Here is a 27,751-nt window from a genome sequence, read left to right as displayed (position 1 = left end):
AAATTGCAGTTCAAACTAACAGTATAATTTCGAATCAACCTTAAAAATCAACTTCCAATGTTGAGGGACCAAATCCATGCACACGGTTGTTAACATCGACTAATTCTTACAGTATTATTTTAATAACGTAATTTTTTATGCACTTATATTGTATTACAGAGAAAAATTATATTGTGTGTACAACTGACGCGGAACTAAACGAACAATCAAAATAAAGAACGGGTAATTAATAATATTTATGTTATATTGTTTATTTTGGTTCTTTAAGCTCACGATTTAACGTTCTTATACTCATTAAATCATATATTACGTATATTGATTAGTTTTAACAATAATGGTATCCCAAAAAGATAGATCTGGTAAGTTAAATTAAAATTGACAGCCAAATAAAACATTTCGTTGTTAAAATTTCAATTTTTCTTGCACTCAAAATTCTCTGTGAATAAGAAATTGTTTGGAAAGTTTTAAGCAAAATACTTTTTATTGAAAATGAAAATGGTTTAAAACGTTCTTTATGTTTTAAATAACATAGACATTTTAGATTATTTGTTAGCTTCAACATAAGATGTTTTATTACGATAAAATACTATTAACGGTAATATGCAATTCAGCGCATGTAATTTTAAAGACAACAGTCTTGTGCAAGTTTTGGAGTATTAAATTAGACTTTTAATTATATTCTATGGTGTGCAACACCTATACAGAAAAAATGTATTACTGATGAAACCAAGAATGTTCTGAACGTTATCTTAACTTGACTGACTTACTCAATTTTTTTTTTTTAAATAACTTGCCCCTATTGTGTTACTTGGCTAACGTATCACATAGAGAAGAAAGGAAACTCATCAATGTTAATTAGTTGTCAGCGTTTTTTGCAATAACACAAAAACAATAATATTATAAAGTTCTACCCGAGACACGATAATAACAATAACAAAATTCTTCGTTTCGTTCGAATACAACCGTAAACGTATTTTCGTTTGTCATTTAGGAAACCGCGTTGTTTTGATAATGTTGTCATGCACCATTATAAATTACTTATATTTAATGAAGTGAGAAAGAGCACCCTTCAGTCCGATATCGAATAGGTAGTTATGTATCGTATCGATAATTTATTGTCAATAATTTTGGGTAAAAAATTCGGTTCGTTTTTCGGTTTGCGCATAATAATATTATATTTTTATAAATGTTAAAACATTAGAATAATAATAATAACTAATTCAATTCTGAAATAATATTGTAGCTAAAATTCGACGGACATATGTCCCGATTTAATATTTATAATGGAAATATTGAATATATTTATTGAGAGAACTAATTTTGTAAAGGCTATGTAGTGGTGGTACTTATCTTGCCGTGTAAACCGTATACAATACCAGGCGCGTTCTCATAACTCAAATATGAAAATAAAAGATTGTTCAAAATATAAAATGATATGGAGTTTTATATATTTAAATTTATCTTAATTTTGATGATAATACACAATTTGTATTCATATTTGATGATTGTATAAAATATTTTTAGTGATATTTAAAATTAGTGTAATTTAAAAACGTGAAACTATTTATGGAACTAAGAAAATATTCTGTTTGTATATGGTAAGTTTAATTTTTGTTTTATTATTATAAACATTAACACTCGAAAAAGCATCTTTAAATTGTGTTTTAAATTTTCTACATTATAATATCATGCACATATATCGTTATAAATTCGCACAAAAATAATCCATCAAGTCACTGGTATAACGTTATACAAAGCACCAAATTGAATCTTAAAATAAAAAAACAAATTATTACATGAAAATATACAATTATCTCCAAAACTTTTGGTAAGGTTTAAGAACTTGTGATTTTATCAAAAATTGTTTTAACCAGACGCGACATTCAAATATGATTATAGGTACTTACATAATTTATTTATAATCGAAGGGTCGTGATGAAAACTGTTAGTGGTTGAAAGTTTCGACTTTTTAGTGTTTATACATTTTTTTTAAATTTAATTTTATAAAAGTTTCTAGAATATTGAGTTTAAAGTTATTTTAGAAAGTAATGAACGATGGAAACAAGTAAATACATTTAAATTTTTTAGATTCAAGCATGATAATATTATTTTTTCGAGAGTAAAACATGTAATACAAGTTCACTTATAAGTTCTTTCAGAAACCTAAAAAATAAAGGTAATCAAAAAATACGAGAAATAAGTTATGTTAGAAATTAAAAACTACTGAATTAAATACAATTTATATAGAATAAAAAAATTGTATATAAATATATAAAATATCATAATTCATATTATTTTGAAATATTCAGTTGTATTGTGTCAAGAAGGGAGAGATGAAATTGTTTCATTCCGACATATTTTTTTTATAGCTTTTTATGTTTGTTTTTTTGATTTTTTCAATTATTATTATTTTTAAATATTATTTTGCATTTACAATATTTCTGTGATCCTGCCTTAAGGTTACGTTAGAACCTTTTCTTCCTTTTCTATTAACATTTTACTAATGTTCATGATTTTTTTTAAGTTTAATTTAGTTTTTGGCATTTTAAAATATTTTAATATTTTCCCGGAAGCTAATTTTGCATTATTCATATATAATATTACACTCAATTATTTACTTTTTATAAATTTTAATTTTAAAAATAATTATATTTTTCGTATTAAACTTAATATAGCTATTAATTGAATAGGTTTAAAATTCAGAATATATTTCCTGCAATATCTGAGTCGTATTTAAATAATTATGAATTGCTTAAACTTAACAGGAATGAAGGATATTGGTTAATGGTCAAACAATATGTCAGTTTACATAATCGGATCCTATGCATATGCGTACTGAAGTTAAGAGGTTTTTTTTTTAAAATAATTGTAATTTAAAATTTACTAGTATAATTCAGCAATTTTACATAAATAAACAAATAATATTCAATGATTAAACACGTATAATGTACTATGCTATAATTATCTCAACTTCAGTTTTTCATCAACCCTCATACTATCAAAAAAAATTGTCTCGGGAAACTACTTTATTTGTTTCGTCTTGAGTATATTTTGGGTTTTTATAGGCTATAAATTCATATTTACTTTGAAATTTAATTGAACAATACCTATGGCGCCTTTTCATTAGTAATTGTTAAACATAAACTAATAAAAACAAAACACTATAATATTAAATTTAAAAATAAAATGTTCATAACATATTTTAATCTTTTTATCTAATAAATCATTTATATTTTTAACAATGTAAATAATGTCTTCAACATAAATATAATTCAGTTTATTTTTTCCTACAGACATAAAAAGGAATACACTAATTATTATTTATACGAATAGTCCCCAGTTAAGCCACTATCAGTCATGGCTCACCGTAAAAAGTCCACCATTGACTATATTATATAGTACCGAATCACAACGTTTAGCCGATAATCAGTAGGCTGACGGGATGTCACCCTTACAGGTAATATATTATAAATAAAAAATATATTACTAGAGTATAATTAAATTTATTATTTATTTTTCTATTAATATAATTGTCTAAAAAAAAAAAAAATACATTTATAGTTTTATATTATAAGTTATAACTTTTAAAAATCTCCTATTAGTATTAATAATATTTTTTGGATATTTTCGAAGCTTTGGTTCACCTGATAGTATTAATTTTAATTGACCTAAAACACCAATTTTAATTATGAATAAAAAAAAAAAAATACGCAGGCACGTAATATAATCTTAAATAAACAATGTTCGTTGAATTTTTCCATTTACATAGGTCTTATAAAACCAATTTTAATTCTCGATTGATATATACTGTTTTATTTCATTCAATGTTGCAAATATTTCATTTGACGGAAAAATTCTAATGCATAAAATTTAGCACTATTGTGAGCTAAAATATTCACCAGTTCCATACTCGGTAGCTAATCCATAAGATTGAATTTGGTACTTAAATACTTAAAAATATATTACTAATAATTACTTCTTGTAATATTTGTGTATAGGCTTATCACGTGTCGAGTTTGTTCGTTATTTTTTTTCTCTTGAAAATCTGTAACTGTTTTCCTGTGTGCTTTGGGCGTATCGTTATAAATTATAATGTGTAACGTTAAAACGTATAATTTGACGTCCCACGAAGTAATAGCATTACTATCGATAATATTATTGGCTCATCGACCGTCGGCTCAGGGGTCCCTACAGTTCACACTCGAAAATCGTATACGCTTTTATATGAAATTGGAGGAGTTCGACATCGGCAACAATTTATACGTATGCAATAGTGTTTGCGTATTTAATAGTTATATTATAGTGATCGACAGTGTAGGTTACTGCAGTGATTCACCACCGATTACAACAAAATAGTCTAGTCCAGTACAGTATAGTATAATGCGTTAGATTACAAATAATTTGCCATGTCCCAGTGTCTACGCACGAGATGAACGTTTTCGCAATTTGATTCCTTTAGATGGTTCACACTAGAAACACCTCATCACCGTTAGTTACAACAAAAAGTTTCAACCGTTTTGGTGGAATGAATCGATGTACTCCGAAAGTCTGTTTGAAATGTTCGGATTGTAGTATTAGGAAATGACATCGCATAATAAAATATACGTTTTTAGAATATAAATATATTTGTTTATTTTTGACTCGCCAGTTGTACATTTATATAAAATATAATGTAATAAATAATAGTAATAATAATATTAATAGTGTTGCAATAAATAATTTCATCAATAAATACAATTATAATAATAAATAATAATAATAATAATAGTGTTGCGATAAATTATATGATCAATAAATATAATAATAATGATACGATATCGATTATAATAGCGAGTCGCGATAATGTGAGATCCAAATAAAAGTTCATCCTGGCGTATGTGTGCGTTCTGCAAGTTGAGTACCGCAGCTACGGTTGGAGATGAATTATTCTGACGGGGTGTAAACGTTAGAACACGGACAGGCGTCTGCCGTATGGTTGGCCACCCAATTCAGGTATCTGTTCACTCGGGAGTACACACCGGGACGGTTGGCTTGGGCGCATCCTTCTCCCCAGGATACCACTCCTGGAAACAAACACACACAAAAAAAAATTAAATCGAAAGTTTTACCAAAACTTGCGTATTTCGATGGATAATTTGTACTGCACTCACCGACTATGTGGTAAGCCGTGTTGTTGGCGATGTGCATCGGGCCGCCGCTGTCACCCTGCGAACACAAACGGAAAACGCAATTTAAGACCCTGGTTAAGTACTTGGTAATATTATTATAAAAAAAAAAAAAAAAATAGCGATTGCCATGACCGAAAATCATCGACGATCGATGTCAAAGGCAGTGAAAAATTTCGCGCTCCAAAGTCCCCGAACTGGATCTCTGCCTGTGTATAACTACGCAGGTAACATTGCGCGAACTTTTCCTAAAGCGCACAACACATCGCGATGGGTATAATATTATAAATGCTATACGTATTTTGAAGTTGTGATAGCTTTCGTCAGTTTGTTATAATACCTGAGGCCCTGCAGGGAATCGAGCGAAAACTTTAACCGCGGCGCGCCGATTTCGTTAATTAAAATTATTCAATTATTTTGTTATCATTATAATTACTGTATAAAATAATACTATTACGCCGTGAGCGCTGTTTCGTATTTGCCAAACGTTTCTATGTTTCGGCAGCAGGTTTCATTGTAATATCGTTGTTCTTACTCGGTGTATAATATTATTTATTATTATTATTACACAGTTGTAAATCTGAAAACGTCAGATTCAGCCATGCCGAATGCGATTCACAGCCACGACGTATACAAGTATAACAAAAATAACATACACGCGCACAGGAAGCGCATTAATTATAAACGCGAATCGACGAACCGCGTTTTCTTCTCGAAACTTACCCAACGAACTTTGGGCGGCCGCGAGTCGGATTTCAAACGCTTTTCGAGGAACGGTGATCATGACTTACGGGCGTCGCGCCCGTGTGTTCATAACCGTAAACATCCGTCTCGGTATAATGTGACGACGAGACGCGCAAAATAATTATCACGGTAATAATAGCAATAATAATTTAATATTATCGCTTGTTCGTAATATCAAAACGATATTCGCTCGTTCGTTCTGTTCGTGACGCGTCGGAAATCATAAACCACCCCCAACCAACTAACCTCGCGGCGCGCGTACAAAAACCGTAGTCATCGTTTCCTGTATAATAATTAGACACGGTTTTCCTCTAAACCGTTTGCACCCGCGGTAATGGCGTAATTATTCTAACGCATAGGTGTAATCGGATTTAGGTGAGCGCCCCCCTCCCTTCCCGCGTTGTGAACGTTACTTAAAATCATATTTTAGCGGGAAAAACATTTGACTGAAGAATATCATTACTTGGCACGAGTCCTTTTTGCCCTCCGAATAACCCGCGCACATCATGTTGGCCGTAATGCGTTTCTCGTCGTATTCCGTCTTCTTGCAATCGTCGTTGCTCATGATCGGCACGTACACTTCGTGCAATACCTGCGACGACGAACCTCCCTGTTTCTTCGCTCCCCAACCGGTGATGACGCCATCGTAGCCAGCGAAACTCTTGCCTGAAACGGAAAACGGTCATATATATTTACGTGCACATCGCGACCTCGTCGTCAGGTACGACCCCGAGCCGACCCCGAGGCGACCATAACCCCAATTTGAATACGTTACCTTCGACTGGCAGACAGACCGGATTGATTCCGGTGTTGGATCCGAATTCTACCCCATCGGTGTCCATACGCAACAGTGCGATGTCGTTGTTGTAAGACGTCGGGCTGTAACCCTTGTGTTTGATCACTCTCAACACTTTGAAGTCGATGTGTTTAGCTTCTTCTGTATCGCTACGATCGTGTTCCAAAAGTCGCACGCCGATGTTTTTCGCTTCGAACCTGTGTTAAAAATCGTACGAAATAGTTAGTCGATATTTTTTTAATATTCTAATCAACGGTAATGTTATACAATATGTATAGGTATGAGTACTCTGTGAGAATATGGACGAGTAATCGAAAATAAAAATATAATCCATCAAGTCACAGCTGTAGGTAAATAATATAATTATATAACGCGATAATAGTACACAAATTTAATTCCGAACGAATTTTAAAAAATCGTTTCGACTAATGGCATACTCTCGAACATTATGTTTAAAATTAGATTATATACTTTAAAACTTTTTAAGAGATTTTTTTTTTTTAATTCACAGATATTTCGTAGACATTTTCCCCGAATTTTGATGATCGATAATCATTATAACTCGGTCGATCTGCTTTAGGCGTCTCATCCGATGGAAATCGTATGGACTTTTTAAAAGCTTTTAAAAAATAAAAGTATTTGGCGGATTTCTAAAGTATTGCTAAGGCACCCCGTTGTTAGTGAAAGTTTATTATTATGTTTGTCGTCGTTCGAAAATGTGTTTTACGAACCGCTGTAGCGTCAAAAATTGAATATACTCACCCGTGTACGCAATGGGCGGCTGTCATGACATATTTGTGATTGATCACCGACGCGCCGCAGTAGAATTTTCCCTTGTACGTGAGCATGGCCATCCACGGGTATTGGTGCACGTACGTGGGGGCACCGCCGACGATTCTGTTTTTCTTACCCAAAGCTCCGCAAGCTTGAATAACAAAAAAAATTACGCGTGTATTAGAGACGCGGAGATAAGTGCAATAATACGAGGCGGTGCAGTGGTTTCCCGTTTTTCTGCTGTGACTGCGTGGTTATCCTTAGCGGAAAAACACCGTGGCCCGCCTTGTATTCGGGTAAATTTAATACGACGAATACGAATATTAACGATCGACTTGTAACTATATCGTTTTAGTACTTACTGCACGGGGCGCATGTAGACTGATCGATTGGGGTTAGTGGCGGCTCAGCGGCGGGTTCTTCGTTGTGACTAATGATGCCGATGATGTTTTGCCACCAGTTGACGTAATCCGCAAACGCCGATTGACTGAGATCGCCGGGCTTGCCAGCAGTGTAACGGTCCGTGATGAGTACCTTAAAAATAACACACACACACACACAGGTGTCAATACAAACAGCGATAATATATGGTCGAAATAAATCATTAATCGGTTCGTCATTTCCACTCACCGGTGCCCGCTGGCAAGAGGGTCCCACTAGCGCCGCGACGGTCAACACACACAAGACGTTCCACATGGTCGGATATAATGTATGTATACGATGGTTTCTGAAAACGCGACGGATGACAGTTCGTGTTATACGATTTAAATACAAAAATCGAATAAACGTTCGGATTTCGGATGCAGACGATGAGGTGGTGTGTCGACTGTTCGATTGGATGAACTGTACTGATGATTAACTCACAGCGGACGCGAGTATTTATATCACGCGACGCGGAATTTTTTTTACGTCGGTTTTTCGCGTCGCATATCGCGATCGCGCGCATCGCGTCCGCGTATGATTTCGACCAATACCGAGGTCATGGTCGGCTCCGGGCCTTGCCGGCCGGCCGTCTGCGCGCCGGCAGATGTTAATAATAATAATAATAACGACGGCGATGGCGGCAATGTTAATGACGACGGCGATCATTCTGATAGTGGATGAGGCGCCGGCCGGGTCTGGCGACGCGAGGCTTCCGCAATGTGGTTTATTGCTGATAACGCTGTCCGACACGGGTCGGGTGAGCATGTGTATCGGCCACTACCGCGGTTTCTAGGTCGCGTTCTAATTTCCACACATCAACCGTGCCGAATAAACGATAAACACCTATATATACGTGCGGACGAGTCTATGCATAGATTTCGGCGGAATCGGAGTGAATCATGGGGGAGGAAAAAAAAAACCGATTGAAAATAATGGATCAGACGTATCCCACATGTTTCGTCGTATATATTATTACGGTGACATCATTCGGTTCACTGTCACGTCCTCTAATGTCGTTACGTTCGCGGGTGTAATACGCGCAGTTAATAACCCGCAATGGTCTACAATAAGCGAGCTTCGCATGACCTATAGCCTAACCTAGAACGGTCGAAAACATCACGTGTATTTTGTTACATCAATTCAAGGATGGACGGGTTAATGGTTCTGTCTAACCAATATACGCACTGAATCGACATCGCAATAAACCAAACTTGGACACTTATCTATAAAAAAATATACCTAATATTATATCTCTAATCACGGTGTTATATTTATATCTTCTAGACACACGTTGCACTTTACTATTATCAGTAGTCAGCACTATGTCCATAGTCTATAGAGAGAACCATCAACATATTTCTCTGGTTCAAAATCATCTTAAATCGATTAATTGAAAATGTATTATGATGTTACTTTTAAATCTAAGATATTAAAGTTATAATAAATTGAAACCAGTCTAATAAACTTTGAGTTAACAATTTTTTATTGTCAGGATTTTTTTATAATATAACTATTAATCAACTAGTAAATCTAAATTACTCTAGATTCGCATTATATTCCTATAATATAAGCATAGATTTATTTTCGAAATATTTTATTAATTGTAGACAATTTTTAACTAATTAAACGGATTCATTGTGTATCAATGTTATTTAAATTTGCTGGCAAACGAATAAAAATCGATTTGTATTTTGTTAAAAAAAAAAAAATTGTCACAAACGATTTAAGTTAAAAAAATGATTATTATCCCATTACTATTTTAGTAATATAATAGTGCTATTATTTAGTATTTATACGTCATATTAAAATCGATAAAAAAAAATAATTATAAATAGGTGTAATATGTATGGTGTTTATCGTTTCTACTATTTATTATCAATCGACCTAAACATATAATTCAACAATTCTTCCGTTGTTTTATCTCGGGTTTACTGTTTTGTTTTTCATTAAAACTTAATATATTGTAACTTTATATCTTGCATTAAACATTCTTATCTAAATCGTGTTTTTTTTTTCGTTTCTATGTAGGTAGTCGGTTTTCCCATGTTGTGTAGCGCTAATATTTCCTATCGTCCCCTAGCTACAGTTCTTCCTTGGACGTTAATGATTGGTATTTCAAACATCATGTTGACTGGTTGTGGTCAAATATCTGCGACGTTCCAACTTTTAGCTAAGGTAAACGTAATTACTTATTACATAAATTCACAACCTATGAATATGAACAATTTAAATTTTTTAATATTTAACATTATATATTATTAACTTCCATGGTGCTTTAACACCAACAATACAATATGAGTTAAACCAATTTTATTAGGAACTAAATTAAGAGAATAATTTAGTTGCTACATTTGATTCAAAATTTACATTAAATGTTGATAACGATAATGATTAATTGTCTCTAATTGTCTATATAAAAACGTTTTAAAATTGTTGTATTTATTTTGAATTACCTACGTTATACTTTTATAAATGTCATTTAAAAAATAAGGTGTTAGGTAAATATAACATTATACACAATTTTTAACAATTTTTAACAATTTTTATATTATGATTTTTTAAATGAATAAATTTAATCTAAAAGATATAAATGTATCTAATATGTAGAATTCATGCTTGAATGCGTTAAAAATATTTATTTGTAACGGACACTAGTTATGGCTAAATTAATTTTATCATATAAAATCTTTAATAGAATATAAAACAAATACGCAATACGTATAGTATAGTTTATGTCTCATTTAGTTAAAGATGTAATATTTCGAACTACGTAAATTGTAATAGGCAATGCAATTAGTTATGTCCAATTTTACTTATTCATAACTCATGAGTATTAATATATGACATACATATTGTCTAGCCATGCAAGCTGCGTAAATGTTTTTATGTTTTTTTTTAATCTAATAGGTAATTACATTTAACACACATTTTTTAAATCGTGTCAATTATTCAGAACTTTACTATAAATTACTATAGGTAAAATGTATACAAACAAATAACTACAATATTTTAAATAAGTAATTATCTAATTACAAAACTATAGCTTGATGTGGATGTAAATAAAATAATATGTTAGATACATCTTAGTAGTCGTTATAATAACGATGATATTTGTATAAACAATAAATATAATACCATTGTTACAGGCTTACAGCTCGTCACACCGACTCGATTCAACAGTTTCGCCAATTAAAAATTACCTTTTAAAAGGAATTTAAAATTAAATTAATAATAAATTACAGGTTACAAAATAATATTGTGTATTTAACAAATCAAAAATAAATGACGGGTTTCGTGTAATAATCGTACACAGTAAAGACAGGGTAACTGGTTTAAGTATATGACCTAAATATCTTTATACATAATATTTTTATCGTACATCATATTGAATCCACTCGTTAAATTTTGTATTTTACTTGTCATCTTTGTGTCCAATTTATATACATATACTATTTAGTAAATAGTACTTTATACTACGTACGGATCTCCGAGTTTAGATGAGTGAATTATTATCTATATACATAGATGTCCGCGCAATCCGATAGCCGTTACAACTTCAGATCGTAAAAACGAAATCGTTGCAAGTTATGAAAAATATCGTAACTCGAATAATAATATTATTGTACATGACGGACGCAGGCAAGTGCTACGTACGACGCAATAAAGTTTGGACGTCATCCTTTTTAACGATACTATAAAATATAAACTTTATACAACTTATATATCTTATCAAACGACAAATGCGTATGTATATTTAGTAATAATAAATAAAATGCTCTTTTTTATTTATTTTAATATTTATTTAGTTATCAGAATAGCGACAGTAGATATTTTATTGAAAATACTGACGATATGGGCACAATTTGCATATTTCACGCATTTTTTAATTTTACCTTTGATAAGATTTATATGGGTATTCAAATATAACACACTATGGGTATTATATTAGATAGAGCCATGGTTCTCAACCATCATATTTGATTTTGCTTATCATGCGATAAAAGCTTATCATAGGTATAATAGATTATTACTTGTTTATGATTAATTAATTTTTAAAAAATAGTGATCTGTGAACATATTCAAACCTTGTAGATGGTATGCGTATATTTACGGTAAGCAAAATAGTGAGTAAGAAACTAAACGGATTTCGCAATCCGTCGAATGTAGAGTGAAGCAAAAATTATTCATCAAATTTGAATACAGAATAAACAAACTTTCAATTTTATATACTATAAAGTATTAGGTGTTCTATTTAAATCATAAATAATTTGATACAATTTGAATATTATATTGTTTTGGAATTCTAAAAATAATATAGGCAGCAACCTAATAATTAAATTGTATAATTTTGCCGAAACAGTTATTTTTTATTATTGGAATATATAAAAGAGTAACATAAAAAGAAATATCAAGGTTTTTCCATTTCCTGTTATTCGTGTTCTAAACTTAAAGTATGAATTTACTGTATAGATAGGTAATAATTTGATTATTTTGATTTAAAATATTACTTAAATAACAAAATTAAAAAAAGCTTCATGATTAAAAGCGAAGCTATGAAAATAATGTGTGGTTTTTATAATGTCTATCATAATTTTTTGGGTTAGCGAAAAATCTCAATTTTCAACTTTGGAGATGGTTTCTAGTACTAAATTGGATTTAGTTATAGTATTTCAGGATCAAATGTAAAATTTAATTAATTATCGGTACCCAAATTTCCCTTTTTTATATTGTTTTAACAAATAAGAAAAATGGGTAACTATGTGTAACTTTATATATTGTAATGAATAATATGAACAAAATAGGCGTTTTAAATACAAATTTTACTTAAACCAAAACAAAACGTACAAATAGTTTTTAAAGATAATATTTGCATCATCTAGTCGTTTACTTAAAAAATCACTTTGTAAATACATTAATTTTATAATATACATTGCGCAATATTGATTTACTAGGTCAAATAAAAATAATGTAAAATATTTATTTGGTTAAATACTCTAAACTAAAAATTAATTTTCAGAAATTATAACTGTTCATTTTAATTATCCGTTAAACTGTCTAGAATTATAATGGAGCGACGATTTTAATCAATTATGCCTAATTTTAATAATTTTAATATTTAAAAACAAATTGTCATGCGTAAATATTTAATGTTTTATTTTACATTATTATCACCAGGTTTAATAATGCGTGTTCAATTTGTTTCAATTATTTCAATTTCTGTAAAAAGTAATTTTATGTGTAAAAATGAAGTTTTTGTAGTAGGTTAAGTATTACGTTTGTTCAATCGTTTTATTTCATATCACAATGTTTATAGTATTATCATCATATTTTATTTGTTGCAATTAAAACTCACCTATATATTGATGTTTGCGTCATAATTCATAATTGTTATTATTTAAATTCATCAAACATGATTTGTGGAAACCTACAGTAATTATTTCTACAAAGTCGGTACCTACACATCAGGCTATAACAGTTTTTTCCACACACAAACAACATAATATTAGAATAATAATATTCATGGTCAAGATATACTTAACAGGTAGATAATTATTTTGAAAAGATTTCCAAACAATATGCCTTGTTCGTACTATTAACAATAATACTTTTTTTTAAGTAGAGATAAATCTGAGTATCAGGTACATCCTATTACGTCAGTGCATAAAACAAAAATTAAAATATAATGTAAATATAGTTTCACGGAATAATTATCGAAACGCTTAAAAATCTATTTTAGACACAATAGTTGTGCCAGGTTCGTAAAGACAATAATGCGAATGGGGTCAAACTATTAACACAATTACATCACCATCGTAATATTATGTTTGACAAAATCGGTGTTTCTATATTATATTTTATAATATGTACTAAATATAAATACATAATCACTGGATCGAACAGAATTATTTACGGGCAATAATAATAATTGTACCTACATTTTCGGTTACAGAATTTCGAAGGTAATTCTTTAGAAATGAATTGTGATAAATTGCTGATAACAATCACACAAAAAACAAAACGTATACTTACTTCCTTTCGAACAAAATAAACGTACATATATTTTGTAGGTTATTATTATATATTATAGTAATACGCGTTTTTTTTCTAAGTGTAGGTAGGTGCATAATGCGTATTAATCGGCTATCTAGCGTACCGGTATCCATAATATTCTTATATATACTTGGACGCGATATTTGCATTGTATAATGATCGCGTTCGAGGCCGTAGGATTTTTCGCAGTTATATGGGGTGCGTGGAAAAATAGAAAGAACGATATTTTAGCCAATAAAAAATAATTTGAAAATGTTTCTTAAATTTCCAAAGAAAAGTGTTTATCTATATATTTAGACATCTTAGTATGATATTTTACAATATTACGAGTACGCTTATTTGTATAAGGACTGCCAAGATAAACATTACTCGGACTTATACACAGTACACTACACACGTATAATACTATATGATGTATTAATGTATTATCACTTATTATATTTAATTAGTATTTTCAAATGCAAAACCAATCTTTGCACATCTACGTAAAATTTGAACAAAACGTAAATATATATGGGGATTTTGTAATTTTTTATTAAATAAAAAAATATTCACAACCTGTGTTAATAGGTACGTCACAATAAGCAAATAACTTAATTTTTTTTATTAATATACATTATAGATAAATTATGATATACAGTGACGAGGGAGAGACTATCAAGTGATAGAATCCAATTGGGAGGGGTTTTTTTTTTTTAATTTTTTTTTAATATTTTACTTATAATAAGTATATCACTGTAATATTTTACAGGTACAATATGTAGGTTGTGTATTTGTTGAGATATTTAATACTGATAGATATTTATGAGTTTTTAGCAATACGGAGATCAAAGGAAAATGTTCGATTATTATTTATTATAAATTATTTTTAGAACTCAACCGACATTTATCATAGGTATATAATAATATTATATAATATAAAACAAAAAAAGGTTGTTTTATTATTTAAAATTTGAACTGTAAAAGTAAAAATTATAAAAAGTAACTATAATATTTTAAATAATGTATTCACATATATGTTCGGTTCGAATTTTACATAATATTGTGCCGATCTTAAAAAAAAAAACTTGTTAACATTGCAAATTTAAATCGCTCCTCGCATAAAAAAAGAAATTGTTTTAATATGGATATGCAAGGATATTCAAGTAATTATGAAACTAAATCGAAATAGAAGAAAATTAAATCCTTTTACAATTAATTACAGTTTACCGATATAATTCATAAATGATTCAAATCTTATAGTCATAATATTATTTTTAATGACATTTTAACATTGAAAAATACAATTTTGACGACCATGTTTGATTTTATCTCACTGTCGAGTGACAAAGATATTCCGTTGCAGTTGGCGACGTCATAATAGATTATTCTATTATTCCGGAACAATTACATTTTTTTTTCTACTACCGTTTTCGGAGGAGGGTTTACACGGTGAAAATAGAATATTATATAACATAATCATAATATCACATATTATATCATTATTATCTACGCGATTATTCTATCGATTAAATCCGTTTCATATAACACGTCGTATAATTATATTTAACGACGCGCCGCGTAAGACCATCGTCGTCGTTACAGTGCATCAGAAGTGATGTTACAGAACATTATATAATATTCGTATTTAGTATTCCGGACGCGTCCCGTCGACAATATATAATATAATATTATGAAAACTCAAAACGTTGTTCCGATGCGTTTATTATTATTTTTCTCGTTCCGTTCGAACGAGGCGCGGGTTCCGACCTCGGGAACCGTGAAAGTTTATACAGACAAACGGCGCGCGTCTAAGCTCTCGCGGTCGAGAGTGTGCGCGCGAACACTCGGCACGCGCGTGGCCGGCGTGTCGCAAAAATTAAATGCAAACGCGCGACTTGATAAGAGAATAATACGTATACATTATACGTGCACGTCGTTATAGGCGTCAGAAACAAAATCAGCCTCCGCGACATTGGGAAACGGACAAGGCCGCCGCCGCGCACGTATATTTTTCAGCGATAAAATAATATAACATAATGCGACGATGATGGTACGGCATCATTCGTGTCACGGCTGCAGCGTTATTGTAACACCGATATACGCGTCGCGTTTGACCCCATAAACCGCGCAGATAATAGAATTTAAGGATTAACAATAGGCGACTTTCCGAGAGTAATTAATTTGTTTAACGGCTGTGCAAAAATAATAAACAGAATAAAAAAAAAAAAATCAAAAACAGTAGCTCTTATCTGCAGTAGGTACACCGAAAATGGATTCGCGAACTCGGCACGGGGTCGGCGCTGTCCCATTATGAGCGCGCCGCTATAATAATACAATTATTTATACACCGTGTGTATACAATAATATTATTGACAACAAGACGCGCGCGCGGTGCCTGTCAATATTATAAAAGTCAGGTTTTTTTTTTTTTTTTTTTATTTAATCGCGTCGATTGTCGTGTGATTTTTGTGCCGATATCATGGCCGTGACAGCTCGAGACGGTATAATAATATAACACAAGATATTTTATCATTCGAACGTTTGCACGCATTTTAGTATACTTAAAATTTAGTGACTTAAATAATATTATATCTGTCTAATACTATACGTATTCAATCTTAACGTATGTAATGGGTTGCGGTTAGCGGGACATGATAATAATATGTAGTCATTTTTATTTTATTATTTCCTTATTGGTACGCGATCCACGCTAACATTATTCGTAACGACATTACGAAACAATAATAATAAATAATAATAAAAAAAAAAAACATTAACATTTGAGTATTTACATGAAATTAAAAAGTGCAGTTCTAATTAAACAGTTTTGTGGAAAATGATGATTTATTAAAAAAAACACGGATCGCGTAGTCGAAGGTTATTAGAGTGAACTTTATTGGTTCATGCCTTCACTTCCCGTAACCTTCTTTCGTTCCGTATTCCTTTAAGCAATATTGTAACTATTTATCCACTCACCCTAGCTATATGACCTATTGTTTAAATGACGAAATCAGCCAATATTATAACCAAGTGTATATTGTATAATTAATTAATCGTATTGTATATTTATACGATGAATCTACATGACTATTCGATGTTTTATTATAATATGTAATATGTATTTGAACGTTGTCGATATCGTGCCATTAGGCTCGTCTCATTTTCAAATATAAACAATACTATTACAACTATAGTTTTTACATACACAGTGATTAATTGTTATATATTATTTATTATTTAATACTTATAATTAAGGCTAATTGTTATTAACCGTGATCTGGGCCATGCGTTTAAAAAGTGCGTGTTTCACAAAATATATATTTTATATTTATACAATTATTTTTAACTAACCTAACCAAATAAAAAAAACATACTAATATAATATTATATATTCTATTATAATATAAGGCTTGTCGTTATAACTTTGTAGTAGGTAAAAAACATTTTAAGACATTTACCTTTAATGACAAATAATTTTATGAGACTTATGATTATTTAAACCGTTATACAAGTGTAACCAGTGTATTCATATACATAGCTATACTTGTATTTTATAATGCAGACACATTTTTTACAGATTAAATGCATAATTATTCAATATATATTAAAGAGGTTACCAAATTATGGCTCGTGTACAAACTCTATCTGGCCTACAGAAAAGAATTTTTTTTTTAATTATTATTTTGACGGAGAATTTACTTTTTTTTTAATAAACATATACTTAATAAGTAATACTTTTATTCAATCTTGGTGGCCTCAGAACACTTTTTGAATTCCAAGCACTTCAAAAATATTTATTTTTGATTGCTGTTATATTATAATATACTCGTACTATAGGACAATCTACTTATTATGTATGTTTAATATAATTGTGTGTTTATAAATTTTTTTATTCAAATTTTATATTTGTACTATCTTCTTAGTTTTTAGTTAAGTAAAACAAAAAAAAAAATAGAAGAAACATTATAATATTCGTAGTCTTAGATAACCACGTGCAGTATGTGTAGTGATGTGTAAAGCTTCCATTCAAAATTTAATTCATGTTTTTACACACTTCATCCGTATATACTATATATATTCCTTCTTTGAAATATTAACAAAAATTCAAATAGACACAACAATTTTAATACAAACTTCCAATCATATATCTAAAAAAATTAAATTAGTCAATGAAAAAAAAATATTAAATTTTTAAACCCTAGTAAATAACAAATGACACATTCGACAACAATTTAAAAATCAAAATATTATTAAAATAATAGCAACCAAACACTACTATAGATTTTCATCAAATTCGTTTCTTTAAATTCAATGCGCCACCTAAATGTCAGTGGTGTTTATTTACCTATTTTAACCTTATTGCTACAGTAAAATACTCGTTTTCTCTAATAATGAACAAGTTTTTTCCCCTCATAAAAAAATAAAAATAAAAGTACTTTATGATCAAATTTACATATTTTTTCTATGTGCAGATAATATATTATTCTCGATAAAAAAAAACACTAATCAAACGTATAAAACACAATATAATATCTTAGGTAAAGTACAAATGCCTATATATTTTACGTATGAAGACACGTTAAAGCTAGACAATTGATAAAATACATTGTACAGCCACGACACAGTTTACGACCTGAAACGTATATCAAAAGGAAATATCAACGAATATAAATACCCGATTACACGCCCCGAGGAGAAAAACGCATTTGAGAAAAATATGAATTTCAACATTTTCCGCTATGTAAAAAGAATTGAATAAGAACACAAGTAGTAATAACAGATTGTTTCTTTCCGTAGAAAAACTGCTTAGAAAATAATAAAAATAGATTAAAAAACTATAGCAAACCTACGTGTTTCTACTAGGTAGTAGGTATAGTACATATTGTGTAGAATATAAATTGGTGTTGTTATTGAACTCTTCTTTGAAAAGTTTACGTTCAATCTAACGTTTTACAAAAACATAAAAGCTTACAAAAATGAATTTTTATTCTCGTCGTTATTTTCGAAAAAAAGCTCTTATTTTATCAAAGCACATACGTGCGTTTGATTTTTCGTGGTACTTTTTTTCAACTTTACTACATATTATCTTATACAGGTAGTGATTCTTTAAACTAAACAATTTTATATTTTTATTATCATAGAATAAATGTAAAATATTATGGTTTAAGTCTATATTTTTTAAGCTCTAAGTCTTATTAGAGTCTAAGACATTAAAAAAAAAAAAAAAATTTGCTTTATATTTAGTAAAATTGATTCCCTGGTTTACGATCATCATTCACTTTGCTATATAATATATGACTCGTATATGAATCGTGTTTAATGGAGAAAGCACAATAAAAAATATCGATCATTTTTTATCGTTTCGATTTTGATGTTCATGGTCCATCGTACGTCATCGTGGTCGTCACGATATTTCTCCGTAACCGTTTCATTTACACACGGAAGGCATTATAATTTATAATAAACATTGTTAATTTATTTGTACCTTGAATTTACATATGCCGCCTACGTGGCTGTTGTCCAACAGAGTACACCGCACCCGCCAACTTGATGATAACTTTTGACAAGTTGACAGCAAGTTTTCATTTCGAAGGAGTTCCGGGTATTTACAACTATCCAACAATGTCCATGCCCCTTTTATATGACATTTAAATGTTTAATTACTGTCATATTTTTAAGATCTTAGATTTTTTACAACATTTAAGGAGTGTACTGTGGCCATATAAACTTAATTTTTTAAGTAAAACTAACAGTTTTATTGTAAATTTTTAAGCAAAGCTCATGATTTTGTTTTTAAAATACTAATGCAACTAACTCAGAATTTGAACGAGCCGTTTCAAAATTATTAAATTTTGCGCACTTATATAAATGGATAATATTTCTTAAATAAAATATATTGCTTTTACACGTTTATATCAAATATAAAATAAATGAAATATTTAGTCAAGTATTTATTTTAATCAGATAATGTTTACAATTTTTTAAATTGTTATAATTTATATAGAATAATACGACTAAGGTATTATTTTTTTTAAATCATCATACCCAATTTCTAAACATATTAATATCACGGTTTATGGACTAATATCTATATAAGATATAGTTTTATGACTCAGATATTAAATATTTAAATTTAAATTTGATTTATAATGATAAATAAATTAAAAATATTTGAAAATTATGTCAACAAAAATATATTGTAAAAAAATGCTGCAGTTTTCATTAGTAAAAAAAAGGTTATTACCACAAAATATCGCACTTTAAATATCTGATTATTTGAAACGATCCTCATGTATATATACTTAATAATTCCAAAAGTATATTTTGATTAAGAATATTAAAGAAAATTGGGGATAAACCGAAAACATTCATGGCGAATCATCCTGTATGCATTAGTCGATGGTTACCTGCAATTATGACAATAGCTGGACTTATTAGGTAGCACTCTCGGTGTATTGTTTTAACAATTATTATTATTATTAAGATTCAATCATCGTCTATACATTTTAGATCATCAAAAGTTCGCGTGTTTTTATCGATATAAACACGATGTACAATCACATAGTTTTCTATACATGACACAATTTTATATTCTAGTAGATGTTTATATAAATTAATTATTTACTTTCTAAACACCAGTTGTAAATCAGACAATTAAAACAGTCTCGTTGTACATACTAACAAAGGTATATTTATTGCTCCATCGAGACAGTATATTATCGTAACTTGTATAATATCAAACATACTTGATAATATTATTATATTATAATTGAATAAGTGATTGAAAACGATCGCTGAGGAACGGTATACAGTTTTTAGTAAATGTAGTTTGTGCTCTACATAATCTCCTCAAAAATCCTAATTACGCCACGAACGATTAACCTTGGTCTCATACTTGAAATTTCAATATTTGATATTATTATGATTCGCTATGACATCTATCAGTATATTTAAAAGATGAACGCGGTCGAATCGATTTCGCACACTGTTATTTTAATATTGTCATTATCTCAAATGACCAAAGTTATAATAAATTATCATTGTGAACATAATACTTGTTGACAGTAGTTGTAAAATATAACCAATTTTTTTTCGACCAACGAACTTGAGCGTTGATCATATTATTATTGCCTTAATATATTATTTAAATAATATAATGTTAATTCGCGATGGTTATGTATTTGTGACTTTCAAGTGGGAAGCATATAATAATAAATAATAGCACAATTAGCACGTCATACAAAGTAAAGACGTAATCGTAATGAATTAAAATGTCTCACGCCCTGGATTGGATGACCTATAAATTTGCCTCCCCGGACATCACTCGACCTACTTCTCTATATAAAGCCCTGTACACGAACACATTATAATCTTTGTATTTTATAACATTACCTACGTGCTTTCGTATATGGTGTAATCTAATTTTTTTTTTTTTTTTGTGAATTTAAGTGTTTGGGTTCCATGTACTGTATGTACAGCTATAAAAGAGTTTTTATGAACATTTTATGTTTTTTTCAAAGTTAAATCGACCGACCGCAACGATGACAATTCAATAATCACAAAGCGCGTTAATAGGGTATTAATTTATTAAAAAAAAATACTTTTCAATTACGAGTAATATAAAACCACGTTTAAAATAAAAAATATACTAACGCAATTTACCTGCTGGCTGCGGTAGCTTTAACACACGTACATATATATAGTGAATTAATACACACTTTATTTATAACCGTAGTCGCAAGTCATACCTTATAGTGAAACAAATAAAAAATATTTTCTTTTTTCCTTTACAATATGCATTTTAATTCAGAGAATTACTATGTTAACCACTTGTACAGTAAAAATATTAGATTATAAATGTGCAAAGTGATTCAATTATCACTAGACAATTTTAAGTAAATATAATAATTGTAGTATGTATTGAAATTTGCTTTTTAAAAATGTATTTATTTTCAAAAACAAATAAATTTACTGATAAAACTAGCTTTATAGATAAAGGACCTTGTATTTTGACGTCAGCTCGTTTGCGATAGAAGCCTTTTTTGGATTGTTATTATTATTATTATTTTTTTTTTTTGAAACCGACATTTTGTTTCAAAAATATAGTTAATATAATATTTAATTCATAACTATATTGTATAGTGTTATTATTAAGTTATCTTATTTTAATCAAGTGTATTCAAAAATGTAAATAAGAATATTTTCAATAAAGAATATAATAAGGTTAATTATTATAGAGATTTCTTCAAAGGTAAAGGTTTAGTTTAGTGTTTCTCAGCCAAACGAGTGGTACTACGCGTCAGACGCTCAGTGAACCATGATGATGAGGCTGTTCGAATCGAATCCGATTACGATACGGTACTGTATAATTATTGATAATCATTATTCATGTATAAACATAATATAATAGTATGTGTATAATTATGTATTTAGGTACTATACTAGTATATAATACTACAATCACGCTTAAAGTATTTACGGACGACTATGCATATCGTGCACAATATACATATCAACGCATAGTCACATCTCCCCCTAACGTAAGTAAACGAACCGAGATAGTTTTTATGTATATAGAACACAAACGTCGTATTTTAGTGTTACTGTGATCTATGTGATTATTCTTGACGGATGTTCGCAAATAGCCGTATGGCAATATCATATAATTATTGTTCGTTATTTATACTATTGTATATTAATTACGTGATTATTATGATTTACGCACAAATACACTATAGACGCAATAAATCATTTTCACGGTAATAATCGTGATACAACTATAATAATAATATTATACAATATACCGATATATTATTATTGGATTAAACAAACTTTGACCATGTGATCAAGACGAATTGATTTTAATGATGGATAACGATTTAATATTGGATAACTATGACCTAAATCGTTCAAAATGAACTCGGAGAAGAATTTCCGACAAATATATAGATTGTTCTAACAAAGAACCAAAATTGTATATTACACCCAATGGCCAATGCTACATTTTTTAAAATCCATTTTGGTGTAGTTAATCGTCTCCCGGAGATTTTTTTAAGTAATATTATTTTTATGATTCGATTTTTGATTGTAATTTCTGCATAATATTAAATTTTATATTTTTTTCAATGATATTTATGCGGATTACTCATTTACTCCAAATTCTATCAAAAATATTATACACATTTTTATTTTACGTTTCAATTTTGTTTCGCCTAAAGGAAATTTGCATATTAATTTTGAAAATTTATATTTTCTTTAATCATTATTGTATTTTTATATATACCAGATACGTAACCACATAAGATACCCTGCATGTTTCACAAACGATTGACTCGTAAAATCATTGATTATAAATTATTATAGCAATAAATATCAAGGTTTAAACCAATCTACGTGCAATGGTGTTTAGAACAGATACTGATGAGTTTAAGGTCACTTAGATATTATATGGGCGCAAATTACCATCATACTCGTTTTAGAAATCTAGAAAAACTCTGTGTGTAATTTACTTAACATCTTTTACGCCCTATTCTCTATGGTCAAAGTATACAAGCATTCAAAATGTCAACAGTATAGACTGCAATTTAATATAGTTGATCGTGGCCGCCTCGTTTTTGTAATTTATCGACTATCAGCAACAATAACGCAAAGATTTTTTTATAGCAGTAAGCGGGTTATTAATTTTTGTTTTTAAATTGTAATAATATTGTAATTATTTTTCGCTCATACATTAATAATATCGTTATAAATTGAAAAAAATAATATTCGTCTCAAAGGAACGGGAGACCGAGACGTTATAGCAATAAGTAACAATAAATTATGGTATAATATAGCACGTCCTATATCTGTCAATATACCCGTTTTTCTAATTGCTGCCGTCACTTACTCGTTACCGGATATCCTATTTGTTTTGTATAATATATGTCGGCCGGTAAAGCTGCGTGGTTATTACGACATACGCGGTCCATGTCTTACTTGTGACTTTGCAGCACCCTCTCGTCCATCATCACCACAAAACGAAAACGTGATAAGTGTTTTCATTTCTCTGGCGATCGAAGAAATGGGCTTCGTCGACGCGTTACGATCTATCGCTTTTCGACGGACGTTAATTATTTAGCTCGTTCAGACGTTATTGCAGTTTTATAAACTGCACACAAAGCGAGAGCGAGTCCGACCCTATAAATCCACCGGAAATACGTGTACACCGTGTACACATGTAATATAATCTTATATACATTTGTATTACTATAGCATAATATATCGTTAGATATTCAGTGGTAAACCTTACGCACATTGTATGCATTATATTATACGTACGTACATGTCATATACTTAGTGTTCTGACCGGAAATCGTCAACGAGATCAACCGCTGTCGTGACCCAACTCTGTTTCGTCCGCGGTCGCACAAGCCACGGTGATACATATTACAAAAAGGAAATACACTGCTGTATATTATATATATATGACGAAGTGTATAGACGTTTTTCGATCAGATTCTGGTCTCGTTTCATCCATTCGTCCGCCGCCGGTCGTTTTCGAAAACTAAATTCATTAACGAGATTTTTCGTTTGACGGATTATACGACGGACGACCGGCTTATATCGTCTATGTATTGTAAGTAAGTACCTACACTATTCAACGGCTGACCTGCAGTTCGCCGTCGTTTTCCCGTCAAAATCCCGCACGAATTTGATTTGATTATTCACTGAGTGTGTGTGTGTGTGTGTGTGTGTTCATGCTTAGTACGACGAGCTTTGTAATTTTCTTCAAAGAAGTACGCACCGCCAGTCGGACTTAACCCAATCAGTACGCACATTATGTGGCATCTGTGTGTGTGTGTGTATGCGCTTTAATCAATATGATATTGTGCGTGGTTCGTTTAAGGCACTATTGCTGTATCGGTCCACCCAGGACGTTGGCGTGGTTTTGTCTCACGCGCCGCCGTTTGAAACGGATAATTTTTACTATGATTTTTCTTTCCGGCCTATCCCTATGACCTTATGTGTGTAGCCTTTACGAGAATAAATTCCGATTTTTTATACACGATGAGAAGGCCTGGCGCGTGTTATTGTCTACATAACATTGTGAAGATAATTTGACAATATTTTGACATTTTCTATGATTTTTTCAACTTTATACAAAATCAAAAATACATTCTCGAAGGTTAATCTGAAAACACATTAATCACATAATATTATAATCAAACGTAGCCATTAAAATATCGATTTATCGTTGTATCGTTGGCCTGATGTAGATATTCACGTAATAAAAACAACAATTTTGACCGTTTACAAAAGATATTTTTACTACAGAAATTATTGATCACTGTGATGTATATAAATACATACGCACCACACATTATTGTAAGTAGTTTTCGACAAATGTTGTATTCCATATTTAATAGACAAAAGATCCACTCAAAGTTTTGATTAAAAAAAAATTGAAATGATGCCACTACTGCATAATATAGTATTTTTGTGGTTATTAAATTTGCACCAAATAAGCGAATATAACATTAATGTGTGTATTATTCGCAGTTAACTTAATCGTTATTCGTATCAGTGGCGTAGTTACCGCAAGGGAAACAGAGGCAGTTGCCTCGTGGCGCAAAATAACAAATAAAATAATATTGGTTTTGTGTAATTGTAAATTTATTTTTATTCACTTTGAAACAAAATATTTAATGTGTGATAAAGTGTGATTGGGTTAATCTTATAAAAAAAAAAAAAAACATAAATTTGGTCACGGAAAAGTTTTAATGACAAAGATCGAAGAATCGAATTTATATTAGCTAGGGCGAAAAATATATTTTGCTTCGGGGCGCTGACGAGGGTAGTTACGCTACTGATTCGTATGTACCTACACACGCCGACTGACGTTAAAATTTTAAAGTCATAAGCTAATAAGTTATTTTTTTTTTAATGCCACGTTATTCTTTCATTAGCAATAATATTAATATTTAAATTTTATATATTTTTTAAATTTGATCTCGATGTACTTTTGTTTGTATTAAAATTTCTCGCCGTGTTTTTCGAAACTCGAGATTTAAGTTAATTTCACGGTGAATGCAAATTCGTTAACGAAATTAATTAAAACACTAACGTACCTGCGATAAATTAAAATTGCGTTAGTCGGAGGAGGAAATATTTTTGAAAGAAAATATACTTTACTGAATTATTTAGTAATTCTTACTTCGTTAACTCTGTCGTGTTGATCAAAAATGTAATTATTATAAAATTGACTTCCGAACAGCAGCGCGTGTTTCCCAGAAATATACAAATATTATGTAGAGTTTTTAGTTATGTACATTATTATTAAAATATTTACTATAACGTACCGAGCTTTCAGGCATCCGTAAATAATATTATACTCGCCGTCGTTTACATTTACGTGCTGTGTATTTTATAATAATTATATTAGGCGATAGTCAATCTTACTGCTGTTTTAGTCGCACGAAATATAATACGATTCTAAATCCAATCACGTCAATCTGTTTCGAATTCAACGAGAACTGAACGCGTTTTTCTCGTAGAATAATTAGATTGCTTGAGACGTTTATTGTGTACGTAATTTCGGCGACGACATGACGCGCGCGGATGCAGAAAAAACGCACAATACGAAAATCCAGGTTAAACTTTTACGACACTAAAGTTAATGACCGAAAACGAGTGGTTTGGCGATTCAATTTTAAAAGATAAAAAAAAACCCTAAAAATCGCAGTTTATTTATTGGATAGATTTAATGTAATTTTAGTTGACAAACTATGAGTGCTTTTACAAAGTATATATTTATGTACTTACGCTGACAGTAAACTTGATATCATTATAAAGACTATAACGAACTTCCATTCATCGACATTTTCTATTTAACGAAATATTTTTGAGAACCGATCCAAATTTATATATATTTGCTTTTAACGAATTTCTCTATGGTATGAATTATATTTTGACGATGAGACTAATTCAGTATTTTGACTTCATACAGCGAGCGTTGCCTACGCTATGGAATCATACATTTTTTAAAACTTTAACTTGTCAAACGCTTTCTACATTTCTAAATTTTAATAATAATATGACACATACAAAAGTGAGTACCTACCTTCTCATAAGTCATAGTAGTATATATTTTAAGGACATTTGAATCTTCTATAATATTTTAATTTAAAAAAAAATATTAACATGTTTAAAATGTATTTTTCTTCTTCGTTGACATAATAATATATTAGTTCTAACTTTGAGAATAATGTTTACATGTTAAAACGGGAAGTTTTAAAATAAAATAATACAATATATTGTTCAATCAACATTTTCCAACTTTTAACTATCTAAACTTAAAAACCCTTCGATGCAAACCCATAAGTGTAGTATTTGGAGTATTGGGACATGTACATAATAATAAATTCACGATGTCTAAGATATATGATTGTACAGTGAGCACATAATGTAAACAATTTACGTTGTTATTATTATGTAAAATGTGTGTTGTATCGAACAAATAAAATGATCAAATTATAGAGTTTGCAAAACGTTTGGGGAAAATATTATTCAGTTATGATGATTTCCGCGTTTTATTCGCTTTTACAGATTTTACGAATTTAGTTCATGCGTCACACTAATGTGACTAGTACTACACATTTTATGTCACATAACCGCGCAAACATCGCTTGGCCAAAATTAAAAATTAACCTACACCTCTACTACAAGAAAAAATATCAATTTTTCGGTAGTTAAAAATCAAAACTACTACATAAATTGTATAATTTTAACGACAAAACCGTATCAACGAGTTGTGTGATTGATCGCAAAAAAAATAATA

General features: G+C 30.1%; 1 protein-coding gene across 1 annotated transcript; it reads right to left on the bottom strand.

Annotated features, from left to right (window-relative positions):
• Positions 1 to 4,606: 4,606 nt before the first annotated feature.
• Positions 4,607 to 8,348, bottom strand: LOC132917386 (trypsin-1-like). Its single transcript, XM_060978103.1, has 7 exons — positions 8,110 to 8,348; positions 7,842 to 8,013; positions 7,468 to 7,630; positions 6,685 to 6,902; positions 6,373 to 6,575; positions 5,151 to 5,205; positions 4,607 to 5,063 (listed from the first exon to the last, which is right to left on the bottom strand). Exons 1-7 carry the CDS (start codon positions 8,173 to 8,175, stop codon positions 4,924 to 4,926), a joined length of 1,017 nt encoding a protein of 338 aa, XP_060834086.1. The 5' UTR covers positions 8,176 to 8,348; the 3' UTR covers positions 4,607 to 4,923.
• Positions 8,349 to 27,751: the final 19,403 nt, after the last annotated feature.

Source organism: Rhopalosiphum padi, chromosome 1, assembly GCF_020882245.1.
Source record: "Rhopalosiphum padi isolate XX-2018 chromosome 1, ASM2088224v1, whole genome shotgun sequence".
Classification (NCBI taxonomy): domain Eukaryota; kingdom Metazoa; phylum Arthropoda; class Insecta; order Hemiptera; family Aphididae; genus Rhopalosiphum; species Rhopalosiphum padi.
Note: the sequence above shows the minus strand (reverse complement) of the source record. Positions and strands in the feature narration are given on the sequence as shown.